A 22922-nucleotide genomic window follows, 5' to 3' on the forward strand; every position below is an offset into this window, starting at 1 on the left:
TAGAAGAGCTAATAATGGGTGTTAATCTTTTGGGGGCGTTGATGACAAGAGGAACTGATGTAATCATTATTTAATACTATATGATGCTGGCTATGTATAGTATGCATGTGATTGTATGTTATGAAAATGGAAATAAAAAATATGTTTATTAAAAAAAAGAGAACATGGATGCAAAAAAACACTTGTAACCAAACGACATGCTGTAGGTAATGGATGAGAATTTTTTTTATGTTGTTTTTTTATGTTTAAAAATAAAATAAAATTGCAAAAAAAAATTGTCCATAATCTGAATTCATTATTAATATCAGTCACTCTGCAAAATGCTAGACGTCGTAAGGGGGGGAAAAGCGAGCTTCTGATCTCCCAGAAAGTTTGCAGCGTCGGGGGGCGGAGGCTCAGGAGGAGGAGCTGCAAGGCTTTCAATCCCAGTCCAAGAAGCCCCGTTTAGGGAGACGCTCTTCCAAATAACAATAACGCGGGTAGAGTCCGGAGGACACCCGTGGAAATCTGCCGGGGGGGAAAGCTCCGTTACGGGGGTGGGGAGCTTTGCCCCGGTCGCCCGGCAGAGGGCAGCAGAGGGGCCATCGCCTCATCACCTAGGACTAAAAGGGCGCCGGCCCCTTTAAGAAACCCACGGCGTGGGAGTCGAGGCTGGAGGCGCCGATTGGGCGGCGGAAGTCGAAGGCGGGCTCGGGGCTGGCCAATCAGTGTCAGGATCGGCCGCCCCGCCCTCCTTTTCCCTCTCCTAGGCGACCGGCGCTGCTGCTGCTGCTGCTATTCGGGAGGGGGGCGGTATTTGCACGGTATTTGCAGGTAGGGGGCGCTGCTCGCGCTCCGCAACGCCCGCGGCGGCTTCCGGTTGAGGCCGGAGCCGTTCTGTGGGTGGCGGAAGCGGGAGACTCTCTTTCTTTTTTTTTTTTGGCGCCGCCATGGCTGAGAGGGCTTTTCCGAACCCTTTTGCGGACTACGACAAATCCTTGGCGGCGGGATACTTCGACCCTTCAGGGCGGGTGAGTGCTTGGCTTCTTCCCGCTGCTCCTTTTACGCCGGTGTTCCCTCAGCCTCCGCGGAACTTAAAAAAGCCGCCGAGGTTGGAAGCGGCTGAGGGAGTATTTTGGTAGAAAGGGCTTTTTTTCCCCCCCCCTCATAATTAAGCCGTATAATAAATGTCAACAAGCTGCCGTTTTTACCGTTTTTCAGTCTTGCCGCCTTCATGAAGGACCTTTCCCAGCGTCGTTTGCCAGAGTCTGGGTCGTTAGTCTTACTTTGAATTCAAATGCCGAAAAGAAGAATTACTTTAACAATATCCCCTAGTTCGTCCTTACAACTGCTAGTTAAAAATAGAAATCCATTATTCTCCTTTCCAAAATTATATCGCATTGGTCTCCAACCTTGGCAACTTTAAGACTTGTGGACTACAACTCCCAGAATTCCTCAGCCAGCAAAGCTGGCTGAGGAATTCTGGGAGTTGAAGTCCACAAGTCTTAAAGTTGACCAATCTACAGCATTGGCGTGGTTTCTGTTTTATGTAATGCCCACTCTTGTACAGCAGGGGGCGATCAGGTACAGGGCAGGTAAGCTTTGCTGGCTGAGGAACTCTGGGAGTTGAAGTCCACAAGTCTTAAAGTTGACCAATCTACAGCATTGGCGTGGTTTCTGTTTATGTAATGCCCACTCCTGTACAGCAGGGGGCGTTCAGGTACATGGCAGGTAAGCTTTGCTGGCTGAGGAACTCTGGGAGTTGAAGTCCACAAGTCTTAAAGTTGACCAATCTACAGCATTGGCGTGGTTTCTGTTTATGCAATGCCCACTCCTGTACAGCAGGGGGCGTTCAGGTGCAGGGCAGGTAAGACGTTCTCAGTGTTTTTAAGGAAACTCTGTAAAAACATTCCCCCCCCCCCAAAAAAAAAAATCAGGTAATATTGTGGGTTAAGTTTAATATGCTTTTGATAAAGGAAGATAAATCTTAGTGTCACCTACTGCAGCGCGGAAATGCAGTTCCATAATTTTTAATGACTTGAGTGGTGATGGGAATCGGGGGGGGGGGGGAATTATGTGTGCCGTCCACAAATATGAGTGTAAAAACCCAGGTGTGTTATAAAGAGCATTGTGTTTGCCAAACTCTGAAATCATAAAAGAATGTCAGGCAATTTCAAGTATAATTTTATTTCAAGTTTAATTTTATTTATAAGCCGCCCAATCTCGGAGGACTCCGGGCAGCTATTTAGGTGAAAGAGTGTCAAGGGAACCAATAAGGGTGCTCATTGACTTAGCTACCTTAATAGGTCATGCCAGTTGTGAAGCAAATTACTTTTAATTGTGTTAAATTGATTGGGAAGCAGGATAGTGAAATTCTTTTTTCTTAAGTGCATCACCTTCATGACTATGAAGAAACAGAAGATTCACACTCATACATTGTGTACATGGAAAGCATAGAATCAGGACTATGCCATTTCTTTCAAACCCCAATTAAGGAGGCCTTCTAAATATTGAGATTGTCTTGATTATGAAACTTGGATTAAAGTATGTTTTTGTGGCTGCTGCTCACATTACAACAGATATCTTTAGAGAAGGGTGTGTCATGAGAACATCCCTAAGAAAACCAGGAACTCTGAATTGTAATTACTCTGTCAGTACCCTTAGGCAGAATACTTGGCAACAGCTTTAGCTTTTCAAAAGATAACCTATACATTCAAAATAAGATTTTTGGCTAGAGTATGAAGTGTTTATTATGCTGTGCAGAAATATGTACTGTGCCATCCACAAATATGAATGTAAAAACCCAGGTATGTTATAAACAGCACTGTGTTTGCCATATCTCTGAAATCATAAAAAAATGTCAGGCAATTTAGGTGGAAGAGGGTCAAGGGAACCAATAAATGCTGAGTGAAGCATCTAGCTATGAAGTTTATGTAGCAGTACTGAAGAGACATCACTGACTGTGTTAGCTTTAAATCAAGATGATTGATCATCTTGATTTAATCATCATTGATCTTGTTATTGACATATAAAGGCCTAGCTAACTTGGGAGAAGACTTTGGTATCTTACATTTAACTTTCCAAAGAATCACAACATTCAAGAGAAGAATCATTTTTGATGAAGTTATTGTGTAGATTGCTCTTTAGCAATAACTGCTAGGACCTGTTTCAGATGCCTCCCAGAGATGCATCTTTACCCAAGTCTTCCTTGTATGAATATTAGCTATTATATATGGATGTATATATTTACTGATTAAATGGTTCCACTTATTGTATTTCATAATGATTTTATATACCTAACACTTTATGGAAAATGTATTCTGCTTCAAGATAAATAAACATCAGTTATTGTAAGTGCATTAGTTGTGTTGCATTTGTTTTTCGCTGTGTATGGATAGCCTTCATTTAGCAATCACAGTTGGGGCTAACAACTTGGTTATTAAACAAAGCTAAATGATACAGCAATAGTGCTTATGTCTTATTTAAGCCTTCCTGTGCTTTACAGACTTATGAGGATTGGCCGCAAAGTTAATTTTTCATCGCTATTGTCATTACAAATGGTCACTTACTATACATGCATCTGAGCTCTTTTCAGACAACACAGTACAGTGTGTGTATATACATTTTCTCTCCCTCTCTCTCCCATATATATATATATATATATATATATATATATATATATATATATATATATATATATATATATGATGAGAGCTAAATAGCTTGAAATAGATCTATACTTGTCTCCTTTTATTGATCAGCACAAATGCAACACAAATGTAACAAAGGCAACAGTGAAAATAATGGCTTTCTGTCTGGATGGTCTCTTAGGATGAGCCGATAGACAGAGAAAGGAAGCAGTAGGCTTCCTCCGATATTTGGGCATACCAGGGGTTTTGACACAAAATACATAGATACACACACACTGTATTTTTGGACTATAAGACGCACCATGATTTCAAAGAGGTAAGTAAGAAAAAAAGGGTTTTGTCCTCCCTCGCCAACAAAAGGTTCTGGCTGCTTTGATGATCACAACCTCTATATGAATCAACAATGGGATGCAGCTATAAATAATTGCAATCCTAGGCTGCATAAACATAAATAGAAGAGCAAAGAGAAATAATCATTTCTCTTTGAAATGATGGACGACAAAAGTGTTCAGAATTGTACCAGAGTACAAGTCAAGAAATAATGGGTTTACGGGCTTCGGGGGGTGGAGCCTGCCGCCGTCGGGAGCTCAACGAAGCTCCTGCCAGGACTCTGGTTCGTATATCTTATAAGATCTATAGATATCTCCCCTTTCTGGCAGAAAGGGGCAGGGAGAAGGTCAGTCGTTAGGATCTCTTTGTAATTCATAGCTTTTTTTTTTTTGCTGTGAATGGAGAAGAGGTTCAACATTAGCTGAGCCTTTACTCCGGCCAGTTTTCCGCGCTGCCTTTTTTGCAGCCTAGGCAGATTGCCCCCCCCCCCCCCCAGGACAAAGCTAAGCTATTTAAAAGTCAATCCGGGCGGGGACCATTCCTGAGGAATTTCTTTTATTACTATCTAAAATACCAGCTTCAATTTCGCAAAAGGCTCCCTTCCTTTTTTAGCTGCGTCACAAGATGGCGATCTCGTAGTTTTTGTGTTTGATGTGACGTACTTAGCCAGCCCTACCCTCCTGAAGGCTTCTCTGTACTAATTGCTAAAAGATTAACTGAGGGGAGCAGAGACTTTGATTTTTGGCTCGCTTGATTGCTTGTCTTTTATTTCTACTTTGGAATGGCTCCCAAATCTAAACAGAAGCGCTTCCTTAATAACATATCTCTAAAAACTGCTACGAAGCCGCTACCCTTGCCTCCCACACCCTCCACGGGAGATTTGTTAACACAAGAATTTCTTCTCAAAACGCTTAATGACTTCAGACAGGAAATTAATCAACTGATATCGGATTTATATGATCAATTTGATGCTAAAATTGCTCAGGCAAAGAAGGATATGATCGGAGTAATGACAGTCATGACAGATTATATTGCTGAAGCGGAGGACAAATTGGAACTTTTGGAAGAAACTAACCTTAATTTGATATCCAAAATTCAAACGTTACAACAGGAAATGGAAAATGCTCAAAAACAACTTGTCATGATAAATTATAATAAGACTGCCTTTGCAATAAGGGTTAGAGGACTGCGTGAAAACCAACAGGAGAATTTGAAACAGATCTTCTTTGAGGCTTTCAGCCGCTTGGTGGGAAGTCCGGGATTTAACTTTGATTGGCAGATTCAAAGAATTTACCGCCAGAATTCCTGGGTAGCAAAACAGCGACAGCTTCCGAGGGACATAATAATATACTTTACCACAAGGGAATCCAGAAATGAGATAATACAGAGGCTTTACAGCAAGAGGTTGAGAATTGACGGACAGGACTTGATTGTTTTTAAAGAGATACCATTTCAATTATTAAGAATAAGGAAAGAGTACGCTTTCTTAACCGAAGAACTCAGAAATTCTCAGATTCCATACAAATGGGAAGTCCCAGCTGGTATTACAGTTACATTTGGCAACCAAAAACACCGCATTAACTCTGTCTGTGAAGCCCGAGAATTTTACTACGAGACCCTGAAGGCGGGACTTCCTGATTCATCCGGACCTGGAGAGAGACAAGGAGAAGGAGAAGACAAACAGCGAGACACGTGGCTACAAGGCGGAGGGTGTTGCTTTCCTCTTCCGGAAGGGCAGAAGACTAAAGAATAAAGACTAAGCGATGTTCTTAAAGCTTTATGATTTCCGTCTGGGATAAAATGGAAAAGTGGTATATTGATGATGAGACATGGAGACTGAAAGAAGCGTTGCTGATTGTGGACACATATTGTATATAAGATTTGTCTGAATTCTAACTCAAATTGCGCATGAATTATTTTCTTAGGCGAGGAGAGCGGAGATTGCGATCTTTTTGAGTTGTGGTCTGGGACGAACGGAGTTGGGAGGCGCGTGGGAGAGGGAAGGGTAGCGAAAGCTTAATTAGACTACTTGGGGCTAGAATGCAAGCTGATATTTGTTTGAGTTGCTATTTCAATATAAGGTCAAGAAAGATTGGTCGGAGAGTCTTCAGGAAAGTGGAGTAAATATGGGAGGAGCAATGGACGCGGATAAAATATATATATGGACATGGATAAAGGCAGGGTGGAAGGTAAAAAATTTACATGTGGAGGTGGGTAAGGATAGAAAGGGAGGTGTTGGAAATGAAAAATGAAAGAAGTACTTGAGTTTAATGGTTTTATAGAAAGGTTTGGATATTCGGATAAAAAAGAGAGAAATTAAAGGTTTGAATAGATAGACAAAGCAATGAGACTTTTAGTTGGGGAATCCTAATTGATCAACTTACCTGGCTCTAATATAGTTTGAAACCCTGCAAGTAGTAAAATAATCGAAATTTGGAATGAGCTACATTGTTTAAGATTTACAGATAATGGGAAGCTGTGTTAACGTAGTGGGTTTATTGACCCTTCTCTGTTTCCCCTTTCTTTTTAGGTGTGTGTGTATTTTTTATTATTCTCCTTTTTTTTTTTGGCTTTTCTTTTCTTTTCTTTTTTTAGTTTTAAAGTTAGCTGGCCTTATTATACTCAAATGCTTGTTAAAGAATTATGCCGGGTATGGGACCTGCGAAGCCGTAAGGGGGTTAGGGAGGGGGGATTATAGGGGGGAGGGGGGAGGGTGGAATTACAGTCTCAATTCTTAGAACAATAAGAATTCACTTGTATACTGCGGCTCGTTTTCCTTTTTTTTTTTTTTCTCTTTTATTCTTTTTTTTAAAAAAAAAAAAAACAAACTGATGGATACACCAAAGCGAGGAGAAGAGGGAAAGAGGAGGGAGAAGTAAAGAGGGAGTGAGAGGGAATGTAAGGAGGGTGAGATGGAGGGAGGGGGAGATGTCTGAGGGGGAAGGGAAGTAGAAGAGGGGAATGCTGGAGGGGTGAAATGAAAGTTGGAGGGGGAGAAGAGAGGGTGTATGGGGGATTGAAGTGTTATGTTGGGGGGGTTTTTTTTTGTTTGTTTGTTTTTTTTCTCTTTGTTTTTTTGTTACGCACAGTATATAAGTGATTGTATAAAATGAAAATGAAAATGAAATAAATAAAATGTATTTGAAAAGAAATAATGGGTTTACAAGGAGATGGAATTTGGTTCTATATGAGGTAAAAATTTCTTGATAGCCATAGTTCAACAATGGGACAAACTACCTTGGGTTTTCTTTTGCTGAAGATCTTTAAACGGGATGGATCTCCATGTCAGGGATCTCCTATAGTAATGAGCTCCTGCGTAATTTCCCTTTCAACCTTCATGTATTTATGTATGTATTTCTATACAATGCCAGTGTTCATCGCAACGTTTCAATCCTGAAAGGGTTTTTAGGCTTGGAGCTTCAATAAATACTTGACTCCATTAAGAAATGGATATCTCCTTCATTTGCTGTGGTAAGCGCTTTATGCTTGCCACAGCAAATGTTGGTTAATCTATAGTGCCCTGTACAAAAGCTTCCATGTGGTAGAATTGTGGTGAGTCAGCGCAGACTGTCAAGTAATATTGTACGATGCTATTTCTGTCCTATTTGTCTAATGGCAATCATCTAGCAGAATCTACTCTTAAAAAATTGAGTAGCCTTCAAGGTCCCCTCGGGGGAAAGTATTGCACTGGCTATAACCTCAAGGTAATAGGCATGGATGGCCCATGTATCACCAGGGGAGAGAAATACAGTTTTAAATGTTTAAGGTTAAATTCTTAATTAATAGTTACTTGGAAGAAAGTGTGCCTGCAGTAATAGGGTTTTCTATAAAAATGAATTTTGATTCTTCTTTCCCTTTTTAAATTAACTGCTTCCAGTCTGGCAGCTGTTTATTTCCTTTATACTTCTAAAAAGGTGGTTCTCTTAAAAGTATAGAGCACTTCAAAGTACTTAGTTTGGCACATCTTGATGAGTGACAGTGTGTCTGCTGAGACATAACCACTGTGTTTTTATTAACATCTACAGCTCACTCCTGAATTCAGTCAGCATGTGAATAATAAAATCAAGGAGCTTCTCCAACAGATGGAAAGAGGTCTGAAATCTGCCGACCCCAGGGACTGCACTTGTTATACTGGCTGGGCAGGTAGGATGGGAGAGCTGCAAAATGTGAATGTTAAATAGCATGTTTTAAACTGGATGTTTAAAGAATGGCTGGAGGACATACGGTCTTATTTTACTGCTGGGATTGAATCTGCCTCAAAGAAGGAAAGACTTGGGGAATCCTGCAAATATTATTTATCAAGGGATTTGCAAGCTATTCATTTTTTTTCAGGGTGGATTGTCTCCTGAATTTCCAAAGTATTCCTGAATGTGATAGTAATTCTCTGGACAGAGAAAGAAAAAAGATTTCCTCTTTTTGCTATTGCTGCAGCCCATTGGCTGCCAACCTTTCTTATCAGAGATGTCTCTATGTCAGTGTTTCTCAACCTTGATGACTTTAAGTCCTATGGACTTCAACTCCCTGGGGGATTCTGGGAGTTGAAGTCCACAGGACTTAAAGTCACCAAGGTTGAGAAACACTGCTCTATGTTCTTATACTGGAATTCTAAACTAGTGTACTGTTAACTTTACTTTTTGATAAGCCAGTTTCAAATTATTCTTTTGAAATAAACTAGGAGTGCATTTGCACACATCACATTTAACCATGATTAATGAATAAACTAATGTGGGCTCCAGTTTGGGAAAAATGAAACCCTGCACTATACAATCTTATCACAGTACCACTACTGGACCATCCTGCAAACAACTCCTAAAATTACAGTTCAGGTAAGACCACCTCTCTTAACTGCCTCTGTAGAGAAAGGTTTGTTGAGTATATTTTCATGTAATTAATTCTGTGGCAATCTGAAAACAATTGACACTTACATGATTGCTAATAAATAATACTGGGAGAGACCATCCCCAACGCTTTCTGTCACAATTCAACTGTTGTAGAGGCTGATGCCATTTAGACGTATCCTGGAACTGAGGTTAAACAGCAAGTTTAACTCTACATTTCCTCCCATCTTATTGTCACCAAGCAGTAGGCATCTATATTAAAATATTATATATTATGCTCTTTCTTCCTCATCATAGGTTGGGTGGGCAACCTGCAGGCTTTCATTTTGTAGCCCTTTGAATGTCCTCGGATTATGATTTCTGAAAATGACCAGTACGTTTCCCTCCATTTTGACATTGAGGACTGATGAGAACTGTAGTGTATCAAGCCATATCAATATGGACTTTTTTAAAGGAAGAAACTTTCCAAATCTTTACCCGCCCACATGTGGTATGGCCTTACCTACTTTATAGCCCTCTTCTGCTACCGTCCCCCTTAAAATCCTGCCCGTGGCTTTTACCTTTGAAAGTTGTATTTTTATTAGTTCCACTTTTGGCAAAATATATACTGTAACTTATATTTTGTATATACCTCTTGTGCTTTCTTCATTTGGTGTAAGCTCTCTGTAAAGAAAGGGGTCTTTGGATCTTTTGTAAACCAGTTGTGATGGGGGAGTAACAAACTGCTACGTTGTACTATACCAATTCAAGACAAATTAGCTGCTCAGGAAAAAAAAATATAGATAAGATAGGAGGGACTGTTAAAGAAATATAGTGTCATACTAGTACCATTAAAGACAGTTAAAATAATGAGTGTAAGATTTGATTATAACCCATAGTGGTTTAATTGTTATGAAACCTTCAGTACCTTCTGCAGTATCATAAACATCTCAGCCTTTGTTTAAAAATTAAAAGTTGTAAATTCTTATGATTCTGAACAGTTTTTACTTTCAGATTCAGAAAAAGCAAAAATCTGAATACTGCTAGAGTTTGAATATTGGAGTATCAGTTATTCTCACAGGCCTATACAATACATTTTCCATACCTACTTTTCTATTTGAGCCCATTTTTTTATTTCATCTGCAAACTTCAACCAAAAGTGACATCTAACCCTAAAGTCTGCAAACTCCATATCATACAAATTAAAATGTGGAAACATGGCTTATTCCATGCTGCTGTTAAAATTTTGATACTGTGCTGTGACTAATTAGCTGAAGGAAATATGGTGATATCCAGAATAAGACATTTTCTTCTTAAAAATAGTTTCAGGTACATAGCATTGCAGATGAGACTTAGGATAAAATACCTTTTCACAGCCTTCATTGATAGTACTAACACAGAAACTGCCTAGAGAGTGGACAAGGTTATTAACTTCAGCAGGAAATAGAGATTTGTCTTTAATATTCATGCATAATTGAATTGGTATGACGCTTGGGAGATTACCTATGCAGAATGAGAAAATGATCTAAATTTAAAAATATTCTATGAGCAAGAGAAAGTAATTTTGCAAGCAGCTCTTCTTTCTCTTTATTTTTTTATTTTTTTAATATAAGCTTAAATACAGAGGTCTGCATTCTCTTAGCAATGGTTAATGAGTTTGAAAGTACAAGTGTACTTTATAGTGCTATAAATCGAAAAAATGAAAAATCTGGATCTACTGTGTCACTCTTTCCTACAGTGTTATTTTTGAAGATGCCTCTAGAATGCATACTGTTTCCTTGAAGACTTCAGACTAACATTAATAATGTTTTCATTTGTACTTAATACATTTACCAACTTTCCTTCTTTACTAGCAATAATTCACATTTCCTAATGTCCTTTTAAATCAGTAAATCACTGTCCCATTTTTGACCTTGGCATTTTATGGCTTGCTAGGTTTATACTTCTTATTTCTTGCTGATCATTCTTCATTCTGTTAGTGTTTTTTCCGATAAAAGATTATCATTGCATTTTGGCTACAGTGAAAAAAGACATTATTCCAAAGTCTCCAAGTCTTTGTTAATATTTGGATATGAATCTATATCTGTTTTGGTTTCTAAAAATTAGTTGACATAATTAAATCACGATAATGGAAATGTAAGAATTATAAAACAAAACCATCACCTTTTGACATATCTTATGCATCAAATATTCAAACTCTCACTGACGCAAACTTAGAAATGCTGAATAATGATTTCTCCTGTGCGCTGCTTGGAGATGGTTCTTGCTACCCATTCAGAAGGCCAACAGAAGCAGTTCCACAACGTTGATTCGGGTTCCCCCAAAAGTGAAGCGATCCGTGCGGTGGTGGACATCATCGGCCATGACGAAGGATCACCTTCAAGGAACCAGACTGACTAGTCGTCACAACCGACACCAGCTTATTCGGCTGGAGTGCCCACCTAGGTCAGCAAGTGAGACAGGGCAGGTGGTCTCAAGACGAGTCAGCTCGCAACATCATCAATTTTTCTGTTTTGCTTTTGCATTATACTGCTTCTCATCGACCGTACTAATCTTACATATCACTGAGTCATTCTGCAGTTGATGAATGGACTTAGAAAGGTGATATGATCAAAGTTTTCCAAGGTATTAAATATTAAAATTTTAGGTTTGAAAGTTATGTCTATTAATGACATTAGCATCTGAGATGAAAATGCATCAAATATAAGCTCCTATCAATAAGATCCTCACAAGAGTATTATGTATATGGTAACCATGATTGTCAGAAATACAGACTGTTTGTCCATCCCTAGGAGTATTAACCCAAAATTATCTAGAATTTATCTTTCAAATGTGTGACAATGGATATTTATGGTTAGACTGCAGATAGTACATTTAATGTAACTTTAGCGTATTTCCCTGTTTTTAGAATGATTTTATGGTTTAGGATTATCATAAAAATGCTAGTACTGTAATTACATGATTTTCTGTTTTGTATTACTATGCAATTAAAAAGGCTTTGTCTTAATAGACAATATAATTTTATAGGTAGTCTTTGGCTTATGACTCCTGTTTAATGATTTTTCAGAGTTAACAATTGCATTGGAAAAGGTGCTTTATGACCTATAAATATCACGACTGATTACAGCATCATAATCCCATGATTAGGTTGGCTGTTGTTTTTTTTCTGATTTCTGCTGGGGTTTTTTGGTAAAAAACAAACAAACCATGAAATCGGGAGCATGGATTTAGACTTAATACCATGTGATTTGCTTAACACATGGTTTGCTTAATGCTGTAAAAATTGTCATAATATAAGGTCTGCCCTTGTGGGTACCTTGACATATGACCATCACAACTTATGATCAAGATTCCAGTTCCAATTGCCATCGTAAGTCAAGGAAACCATACTTAATGAAATGAAATTATTATTGTTAATGGTTTAATGATAATAATAATAATAAATAGTGTAATTCCTTTTTCAGGCATTGCTTTGCTATATTTCCATCTACATGAGGTATATGGAGACCCCTACTATCTTCAGATGGCTCAAGAATATATAAAGAAGAGCCTTAGCTGCTTGACAAAGCGGTCAATCACTTTCTTATGTGGTGATGCTGGACCTTTGGCCGTGGCTGCAGTTGTATATCATAAACTACACAATGACAAGCAAGCAGAAGATTGCATTGCTCGGTAATGTCTCAAAATATTTGAGTAAATGCTCAGTGATACCTTAAACTCTCCATGATATATATATATATATATATATATGTGTGTGTGTGTGTGTGTGTTATGTTATGTTTGTGCTGATAAATAAATAAATGGACAAATATAACAAATGTAACAAAAAGGCAACAGTAAAAAAAAAATATTGGGTTTCTGCCTGGATGGTCTCTTATGACGAGCCGAAGGACAGAGAATGGAAGTAGTGATCTTCCTCCCATATTTGGGCATACCGGGGGTTGTAAAATCTAAATAAAGATAGATAGAGAGATAGATATAGATAGATGATAGATAGATAGATAGATAGATAGATAGATAGATAGATAGATAGATAGATAGATAGATAGATAGATAGATAGATAGATAGATATAGATATAGCCTTACTTATGAGGAGGGAAAGCTGTTTCCACCAGAAGGTTGATGTTGAGTGCAACATTTGTTATTTCGGACATAATAGGACAATGAATAAAGCTGTCACTCTTAACGAAATTATAATATTTAGGAAGGGAAGTACATTCTTTTTTAGAATGATTAATTTTGACAGACTGGATAGAGAAAACATTGGTAAATTGCATAGATTTTCCTTGAATAATCATCTGAATTTAAAGCTTCATTGCTAACACTTTTTCCAAATTTGTAATTCCTATTTAAATTTTGCTAAAAAATGCAAATCTCTATTGTTTAAAGCAATGGCATATGAACAGTGATATTTTGACTGCACGGGATCTGAGATACACAGGTCACCTTCATTTTATATGGGTTTGTATAAAAGTCATTGGTATGAAAATGTCTATATGTACATTTTATGGATTGTTGTAACCATATGTAAGATTTATTTTATATCTATAATAAAATTCTGATGCCACTTTAAATTGATTTCAATGTAGAAGGCATATTGTACATTATTTTTATATTTCTTGTACTATAGTTATCCAAGAATGTTTGAATACTTCCTAGCACTGCGCTCTGATGTTTCTGAGTTCTATTGGTGCCACTCTTCCAGTTTCAGAGTTACAGGCCTGAGTGTTTCCAGCCCTACTGATACCACTTTGGCCTTTACTTTCCACATACTCTCTAGTTCCTTCTTCAGGCCGTCCAAGTTCTCCAGCTTCTCCTACTCCTTCCTGAGGTTGCTGTCACTTGGAACTGCTACATCTAACATCACCACTGTCTTCTGGCCCTTGTATGCAACCACAGTGTCAGTTTATTGGCCTAGTACCTGCCTATCTGTCTGGATCAGTCCCACGGGACCTTATTCCTCTTATTCTCCACCACCTTCTGTAGAATCTCCTATCTGGACTTTGGAGGGTCTAACCCTAGCCCATAGGCTGTGCAAATGTTTATACACAATGCTAGCTATTTGGTTATGTTCTTCAGTGTATGCTGTATAATGCCCTGTCACTTTGTGTTGGGCTTCCTTCCCTCCCCTCCTCTCTCCAAAAGATAGGGATTCCAGGTCATCCCGCTTCTCTGTTGCCCCAAATTCTGGAAATATATTTAGGCAGCTTGCGTAGTCTCATCTGACTCTGGCTTTTATATACAGAACTGGAGAAAGACACACATTCTCCATCAGAACAGTATTCATTTAAACGCATTCTCTATTCTTTGTTTCAGTTGGGAATTTTTTCTTTTGTTTCCCCCACTCTTAACTCCTGTTCTGAGAATATGAATTCAGTATAATCACATAGTGCCCTCTAATGGTATTATTGGAATAAAAAATGAAATTGTAAAATAATTTATTAGAGGAAGAAAAAATTAAGAATAAAAAAGAGTTCAAAATCACAGAGTGATTGTAGCATGACATACACACACCGCCAACAGTGGGAACAAAATCGCAGAGTAAATTTTGATAGAAAATAGTATATATGTATATTTTTGAAGAGAGCCTAAATAAGGATAATGTAACGTACAGGTAATCCTCGACTTACAACAGTTCATTTAGTGACCATTTGAAGTTGTAACATCGCTGAACAAGGTGACTTGTTTTCACACAATCATTAAGCATCCCCATGGCCATGTCATCAAAATTCAGTTGCTTGGAAACTGGCGTGTATTTATGACGGTTGCAGTGTCCCGGGGTCCCGTGATCACCTTTTGCAACCTTCTGACAAGCAAAGTCAACGGGGAATCCAGATTCACTTAACCACCAGGTTACTAATTTAATAAATGCAGTGATTCACTTAACAACTGTGTCAAGAAAGGTTGTAAAATGGGGGCAAAACTCAACAAAAGTCTTCCTCGGCAATAGAAACGTTCGGCTCAATTGTGGTCGTAAGTCGAAGACTACGTGTAATGCAATGTAATGTAATATCATAGTAAAATAAATTATAGCGCACTTTAAAGATGCTTAGAAATCCTTTGTATTTTGAATTTGTATTTGAAATTTATTTATAGGCCGCCCTTTTCCCTGGGGGGACTCAGGGCGGCTCACAACTAATGGGGAGGGGGATACAAACAATAGCACATAAAAGCAATACATAAGTAAAAATAAAACACAACATTCATACCATTCGGGGGGGGGGGGGACTTTCCTTGCCATTGAATTATAAAGTCTAATAGACTTTTTTCCCCTCCAAGCTTATTGCAGCTGCCTAAACCAGATCCACGAATCCCCGATGAAATGCTTTATGGACGTATGGGGTATTTATCCGCTCTGCTGTTTGTGAACAAACATTTTGGAGAGGAAAAGATCTCTCCAAATCACATCCAACAGGTATTCTATCCCTTTTTTCTTTTTGTATCCTGAGCTACTCAAAATACAGGTAGTCCTTGACTTTTGACCACAGTGAGCCCAAAACCTCCATTGCTGTGCGAGACAGTTGTTAAGTCAGTTTTGCCCCATTTTACAACCTTTTTTTAAAGTAAATCAAAGCAGTTGCTAAGTTATTAACATGGCCGTTAAGTGTATCTGGCTTCCCCATTGACTTTGCTAGTCAGAAGTTGCAAAAAGTGATCACAGGACGCTGGGACACCGTAACCATCATAAATACATACCAGTTGCCAAGTATCTGGATTTTGATCATGTGACCGTAGAGCAGTGTTTCTCAACCTTGGCCACTTGAAGATGTCCGGACTTCAACTCCCAGAATTGGACAGGTCCCAAACCCACCCCCCCCATTTTTGGGGGGAGGTGGGAGATAGGGGTTGCCTGGAAATATTATTGCCCACATCTAATTTATTCTCTCATTTATTAAAAAATTACAACACTGTTCCTTATCGGCCACCATGATAATTGTAAATGAAGAAAAAAATATTTATTCAAATCCCACTTGGCTATGAACAGATTAGAGATGTAGATTATGTAATCATTTTATCTGTGAGACTCCTGTGAGGCAGTTTCTCAGCAAACTTGATGGAGGGATACTGGAATATTTAAAAGTTTTAAGTCTATCCTGCTATATAAAATACCTAAAAAAGATTATTGTCATGCTTTTCCCCTTTCATTTATGCCAGCTACAAAATTTTGAAGCATGGCCATCATTATTTCTGATTTTCCCTGTAGGTTTGTGAAGCAGTTATGGCATCTGGTGAGAATTTGGCGCAGAAGAGGAACTTCACAGCTAAGAGCCCACTCATGTACGAATGGTACCAGGAGTATTACGTAGGAGCAGCCCATGGTCTAGCAGGAATTTATTACTACCTGTTGCAGGTGAGAGGCACTCCACAGTAAGGAAAAGGTCTGTTTAGAAGAGTACAGCCATTCATGTTGGCTTAGACATGGCCAGAGATTTCATCACCATTAATGTGGCACAAGTTGTAAAATAAAACTCTTGAGTTTCCAAATGCGACAAATATTCTTTTTCTACAGAAATTAATATCCTATGTACAAAATTGTTGCAACTATAAGCCAAAATTATAACTAGGTTATTTTAAAATGTTTGAATAGCAGCACATGAAACATAAGACAAGTGTAATAAACTCAATAGTTTAATTGAAATCTTTTTAGATGGAAACTGAGAAAATAAAAAGCTTCAGAGCACCTTGCTTTGATTCTCCTGATAGCTTCTTCAGATAATTGCTAAACGATAATATCTTTTTCTTCTGCTTTTAATATGACTTGATAGTACTCTTCTGAATTATGATACTCCTTTTTAATAAAATAAATCTCACTTTAATTTGTTATTATTAGGTATTGAGAACATGGTCACGCTTATCCGACGTTTGGAGTATTTTACAGCCCCCTCCAGAGTCAGACAATTTAGGGGCAATTCCATCTTTTATATTTTTAATGCCATGCTTTAAAACACAGATGAAGTAGCATCTTATGACCGATTTAAGATCGTGGGTATTTTTCTTATTGCAGCCTGGTCTTGGCGTGAGTCAAGCAAAATTGCATAACATGGTCAAGCCAAGCGTGGATTATATCTGCCAGTTAAAGTTTGTCTCTGGCAATTACCCCCCCTGCATCGGAGACAACAGAGATTTGTTGGTCCATTGGTGCCACGGCGCGCCCGGTGTTATCTACATGCTCCTTCAGGCCTACAAGGTAGGTAGTAATAGTTAGAAAACCGGACAAGACTTTTGTCCCTTCCTGTCAGATTGTTTGATATGTCCATTGTAACTAAAACGGATTTTATATGCCCCTGCCATACATTTTGATGGTCTTACTTCTGTGTAATGGTGACAGCTGGCAATGACAATTCTTCCATTTGTTGCTCAAGAGATCTTTTCAAGGAAAATGACAGTCAGAAGAATCAGAATAGAGCTGTAAGGGATCTTGGAGGTCTTGTAGTCCAGCCCCCTGCTCACGCAGGAGATCCTACACAATTTCAGACAAGTGGCTGTCCAGTCTCTTCTTAAAGACCTCCAATGATGAAGCACCCACAACTTCTGAAGGCAAGTTGTTCCACTGGTTAGTTAAGGAGAAGCTGTTCCTCCTTAATTCCAGGTTGCTTGCCTCCTTGATTAGTTTCCATCCATTGTTTCTTGTCCTGCTTTCTGGTGCTATAGAAAATAAATCGACCCCTTCCTCTTTGTGGCAGCCCCTCAAATGCAGGAATCCTGCTATCATGTCCCCCCATGTCCTTCTTTTCTCCAGACTAGCCAAACCCGAATCCTGCAAACATTCTTCATATGTTTTCATCTCCAGGCCTTTAATCATCTTAGTAGCTCTTGCACATTTCCAAAGTCTCAACATTATTATTTTTTTTGTAACGTGGTGACCAAAACTGGATACGGTATTCCAAGTGTGGTCTTACTTAAGGCTTTATAAAGCTAATACTTCACGTGATTTTGATCCTCTGCCTCTTTTTATACAACCAAGGATTGTATTAGCTTTTTGGCTGCTGCTGCACACGGCTGATTCATGTTTAAGTGATCGTCCACTAGGATTCAAATGTCCCCCTCACAGTTACTGATTTTGAGCCAGGTTTTGCCTAATCTGTACGTTTTTCCTCCCCAGGTGTAAAACTTTGCTCTTCTCCACGTTAAATTTCATTTTGTTGGATAGGACCCATTGTTCAAGTTGTCAAGACATTTTTGGATCCTGCTAACTTGGTGTCATCTGCAATTTCGAAGAGTTCCCCTTCTAATTCCCTCATCTAAGTCATTTATGAAGATATGGACCTAAGACAGAACCTTGTAGTACCACACTGCTTACTTCCCTTCATGTAGATGTAGTACCATTAATGACTACTTGTTGAGTAAGGTTTGTCAGCCAGGTGCAAATCCATCTGGTGGTGATGCTGTCGAGCCCACATTTTTCTAGCTTACCAAGAAGTAGGTTGTGGCCTACTTTGTTGTTGAATGTCCATCGCATTTTCTTGATCTACTAATTTAGTCACAAAGAATGAAAGATTGATTTGGCATGATCTGTTTTTAACAAAGCCGTGCTGGCTACTAGTTATAACTTTGTTTCTAAAAGTTCACAGATCTGTTTTTTTGATTATCTTTTCCAGTATCTTCCCAGGTATTGACATTGAGCTGCTTGGTCTCTAGTTTCCTGGTTATTTGTGTGTGCGCGTGTGGTTTTCCTCTGATAGTTCCCTGGTGCTCCAAGATTTTTTTAAGGTATTATACAATGGTTTTGAGATAACATCTGCCAGCTCCTTCAGAACTCTGGAACATCAGGTCCTGGTGATTTGTATCCATCAAGATCAGGCAAGGTGTTCTCTTACCATTTTATTGCTTATTTTAATTTTTATTTCTAGTCTGCCTTTTACAGGTACGATTTTGGTATTTGGTATTTATTAATACTTTCTAGTCTGCCTTTTACAGGTACGATTTTGGTATTTGGTATTTGGTATTTATTAATACTTATAGGCCACCCTTTTCCCTGAGGGGACTCAGGGCGGCTTACATAAAATGAGGGGGGGGTATACAGACAATAGACATAAACAATACATCGAAGTAAAATAGTAAGCAACATTCATTCCTCATTCGGGTGGGAACAGTTATCTTTGTCCCCAGGCCTGATGGGCTAGCCAGGTCTTAAGGGCTGTGCGGAAGGTCTGGACGGTGGTGAGGGTACGAATCTCCACGGGGAGATCGTTCCAAAGGGTCGGAGCTACTACTGAAAAGGCTCTCCTCCGCGTAGTTGTCAGTCGGCACTGACTGGCAGATGGAACTCGGAGGAGGCCTAACCTAAACTGATTTTAGTAGGTTGGCTTATAGTTTCTTTTTGCGTGAAGGCAAAGAATGAGTTAAGCAGCTCTGCTTTCTTTCTACTGCCCGTTACTTCCTTGCCATCATCTCTCTTTGATGGATCAACAACTGTTTCCTTGGCTTTTTTCTTGTTATTTACAGTATATGTTGAAAGAATTTTTTTATTGTTATTTGACTTTTTTTGTAAGCCTTTGTTCATTTTGAGCCTTTCCTTTTCTGACTTCATCTTTGCAGATTCGGTCTATCTGTTTATACTCTGTCTTAGTTATGTGTCCCTCTTCCCATTTTTTGTACTTACCCGTTTTATCTTTCAGTTTATCAGAGAGATCTTTGTGCAGACATAGTGATTTCTTCTTGGATTTCTCGCTTTTATTTTTCAGTGGTATTGTGTTTGACTGGACTTTTATGATCATATTTTTCAGTGTTTCCCACGTTTTCTGTTCTTGTTCCACAGAGAGTGTGAATGGCCACTAATTAGCAAGAATACGTTGAGCCTTTTCTGTTTCATCCTCGAATGATGAAAAAAGCTGCCAATAATAAGAGAACAAAATGCTGCTTGTTTTCTCAGATGTTTGGGGAACAGAAGTATTTCAGTGATGCCTTGCAATGTGCTGATGTGATATGGCATTGGGGGTTGCTGAAGAAAGGATACGGGCTGTGCCATGGTACTGCAGGCAACGCATATGCCTTCCTGGCACTGTACAACCTTACTCAAGACATGAAATATCTCTACAGAGCTTGCAAGGTGAGCACATGTCTATATGGGACAAGATGTCTAGCTTGGCCTGCAGAAAAATTAACCAGGCAGACAAAATGTAGTTGACTACTTCATACAACTTTGATGATCTGTGTTGAAAGGTCTTATTCTTATTTTATCTGGATTTTTTAAAAAGCCTCAAACTGTTGGGGGGGGAAAGGTAACAAATTGCTTGGGATTTAGATCTGCAGAACTTCTGAACTGCTACCTTTTTTTACTTTTTCTTTTTTTTGCAAATATGCAAAAACACAGTTTACCATTGGAAAATTGTTGATATTGCAAATTGCCTACACAGAAGCCACTTTTGTCAATCTTATCATTTCCCTATTAGTCACAGAGCTTAAAGCGAGGTTACTTGTTATTCTTTTCTTTTTCCTTATATAGTCACTGGCTTTGAATTTTGGTGGTGGTGGTAATTGAAATTTATTGTAGGAGAAAGAGATTACTTTTGCCATTTGCCCTATTTTCTGCAGCCCTTTCACTCTTAAATAAAAAAGCCTGCTCTGGAGGATATGTGATCCTCTAGTACAGTATTTTTCAGTCGTAATAATTCTAGGTTAATTGAACTTAAATTTCCAAATTCCCCAACCAAAATTCTAAGCCTTGAAGTCCACCCATCTTAAAGCTCAGGAATAATCAGGATTAGGAGCCTGAATGTGAAAAATTCCCCCAGCCTTGTCTAATCTGCCTATCCTAAGTTTTCTTGTCCCCTATGTGTGCTTCTATTCGGCTTTTGACTCAGAAGGCTTGGATTTACGCCAGGAGGAGGTTCTTCCCGCCCAAGCCCCCACCCCCACCCCCCGAGTTTGTTTTACCAGTCATTTTTTTATTTTTGTGCTGTTAAAATGTTTGCAAAAGGAGCTTAGAAAATACTTACAAAGCACCTACACATATATTGTTATCAGCAAATATTCTCTATGTCTAGGATTCATTTTCAGTATTAGCATATATTGAGACATATCTTGTGCATAAAATTAATGAAGACTGTAAGAAATGATTCCTACAAAAATTACTTCTACTAGATAAAAGTGGTGGTGTTGTGTTTTTTGGTTTTTTTTTAGTTTGCAGAATGGTGTTTAAGTTACGGGCAACATGGATGTCGGACACCAGATACTCCTTTTTCCCTTTTCGAAGGTAATAGTCACTTTGTTTTTCCTCTTTTCAGAATCTTAATCTTTTTGGCTGAACAATAGTAACAATTGGGATTGGATAACTGAAGTATGGTCTCATACACTCAAATTTCTGCGTAAGCTAATAATAGCATACATGTGGATCAAATCAAATTATTGCAGCTGAAGGTTATATTTCTGTATGTAGTTCCCTGCATCTGTTGCCCTCCAGATGTGTAGGGATTATTTATTAGTTGAGAATGCTGGTATATAGTTATCCCAACACAACTAAAAGTGTCCTTGATTATATGAGGCTTCTATTAGAGCCGACAAATGGGTTGTCTCTGGGATTTTTTGGGGGGGGGGGGGATGTCTGCCTTACTAAAATGGATTTTCATGAAGAAAAATGATTTGAGGACCTCAAAGTCAAACTGACAAAAAGAAAAATAAATTAAAAATATAACATGGATTTCTCTGTTCCTCTTCTATAACACATTGGAATTGATGATACTATATTATAATTAGCATTAATACTTATATAATACTGGAAATATTTTGTATATCCTAGTATTGCAGATGTCCCGCCGTAAGGTTTTTGGCTAGTTAATGGCATATCTAGGATTAATTAATTAATTAATTCAAAAATTGTCCTGTTTCACCTTTCCATCTAGCAGCCATCATGCAGCACTTTCAGTTCATTCTTCACTCAGAAATTTTTATTACATCTAGACGTTGGCTATGTATCTCACTATTGCCATAAATAAATCATTGCAAAAATACATGTTGTCTGCTCTTCTAAATCAATCTTCTTCCATCCTAAGTGCCCTGGAGATGTCTAAACTTAAGTACCCAGATTTCTTTACCTACTATGGATATTTGCTAATAGTTCTCGGATTGAAGGCCAGGCATCCGTTTAAGCATAATTATTGTTTGTCTGTTGTTATTGTTTTTTACAGGAATGGCTGGAACAATATATTTTCTTGCTGATCTTCTGATACCAACCAAAGCCAGATTCCCAGCTTTTGAACTATAAATCCCTTCTCAGCCAATATTAAATACTGACAAGAAGTTATTCGGTTCTTTGGAAAAGGCAGATTAAGTAGGCTAATTTCTTAATTTTTCGCTAGAAAATTCAAACAATAAGAGGAGTATTCGTGTTTACATTCTCGTCTGTATCTGATCTACTTTTAAAAACCACTAGCTTTTTTTTGTAAGCATTCTAGATCAGTGTTTCTCAACCTTGGCAACTTGAAGATGTCCGGACTTCAACTCCCAGAATTCCCCAGCCAGCATTGGCTGGGGAATTCTGGGAGTTGAAGTCCGGACATCTTCAAGTTGCCAAGGTTGAGAAACACTGTTCTAGATTCACAAAATACAAAATAGTTTTATCTGTTTTATTGGAGGGGCTGCAACTTGACTAATGTTTTTTGAAGATAAAAAGCATAATATATTTGGCAGTCAATTAGTTTGCCTTGCTTAGTAACTATAGGGCAGATCTTGTGATTATATTCTGGCAAGGAATATTCCTTGTGTTGGGACTCCCGAAACAAAGACTATGGCTAACACAAGAATTTTTCAAAGCCATTTCTGAAACATATATCCTTCTGATTTCTATGCATGTTTGTTGTTAAAACAAATGCACTGCTGTCTTTATCAGCAACTTGTTACCAAGCGTATAACTCTTGGATGAATGTTTATAGCACACTTCCAACAGGAATTGAATATGTGTGGCTATATTTACCGTTGCATTTTTCTTACCTGTGACAGGTTAGAACAATATGGCTTATAGTATGGAGACCTGTCTGAAATCTTTTTATTAACAGTCATGTATCACTCAGTATTTATTAGTAGCTTGTAAACTCTGATAAATTTATTATATAAAAAAAAGAATTTACCAATTGACTAGTATTAGCTTGAGTTAAGGTAAAATGCAAACTGTACTTCGGCTTTAAAAAAAAAAAAGGCTGAAATGAT

At 38.4% G+C, this 22922-nt stretch overlaps 1 protein-coding gene across 1 annotated transcript; it reads left to right on the top strand.

Annotated features, from left to right (window-relative positions):
* The first annotated feature begins 895 nt into the window (after nucleotides 1-895).
* LANCL1 (LanC like 1) lies at nucleotides 896-22080 on the top strand. Its single transcript, XM_032217057.1, has 9 exons — nucleotides 896-1010; nucleotides 7985-8102; nucleotides 12241-12448; nucleotides 15057-15192; nucleotides 15982-16128; nucleotides 16783-16965; nucleotides 19651-19827; nucleotides 20901-20973; nucleotides 21905-22080. Exons 1-9 carry the CDS (start codon nucleotides 930-932, stop codon nucleotides 21979-21981), a joined length of 1200 nt encoding a protein of 399 aa, XP_032072948.1. The 5' UTR covers nucleotides 896-929; the 3' UTR covers nucleotides 21982-22080.
* The last annotated feature ends 842 nt before the right edge of the window (nucleotides 22081-22922 follow it).

Source organism: Thamnophis elegans, chromosome 1 (genome assembly GCF_009769535.1).
Source record: "Thamnophis elegans isolate rThaEle1 chromosome 1, rThaEle1.pri, whole genome shotgun sequence".
In the NCBI taxonomy this organism is placed as follows: Eukaryota; Metazoa; Chordata; class Lepidosauria; order Squamata; family Colubridae; genus Thamnophis; species Thamnophis elegans.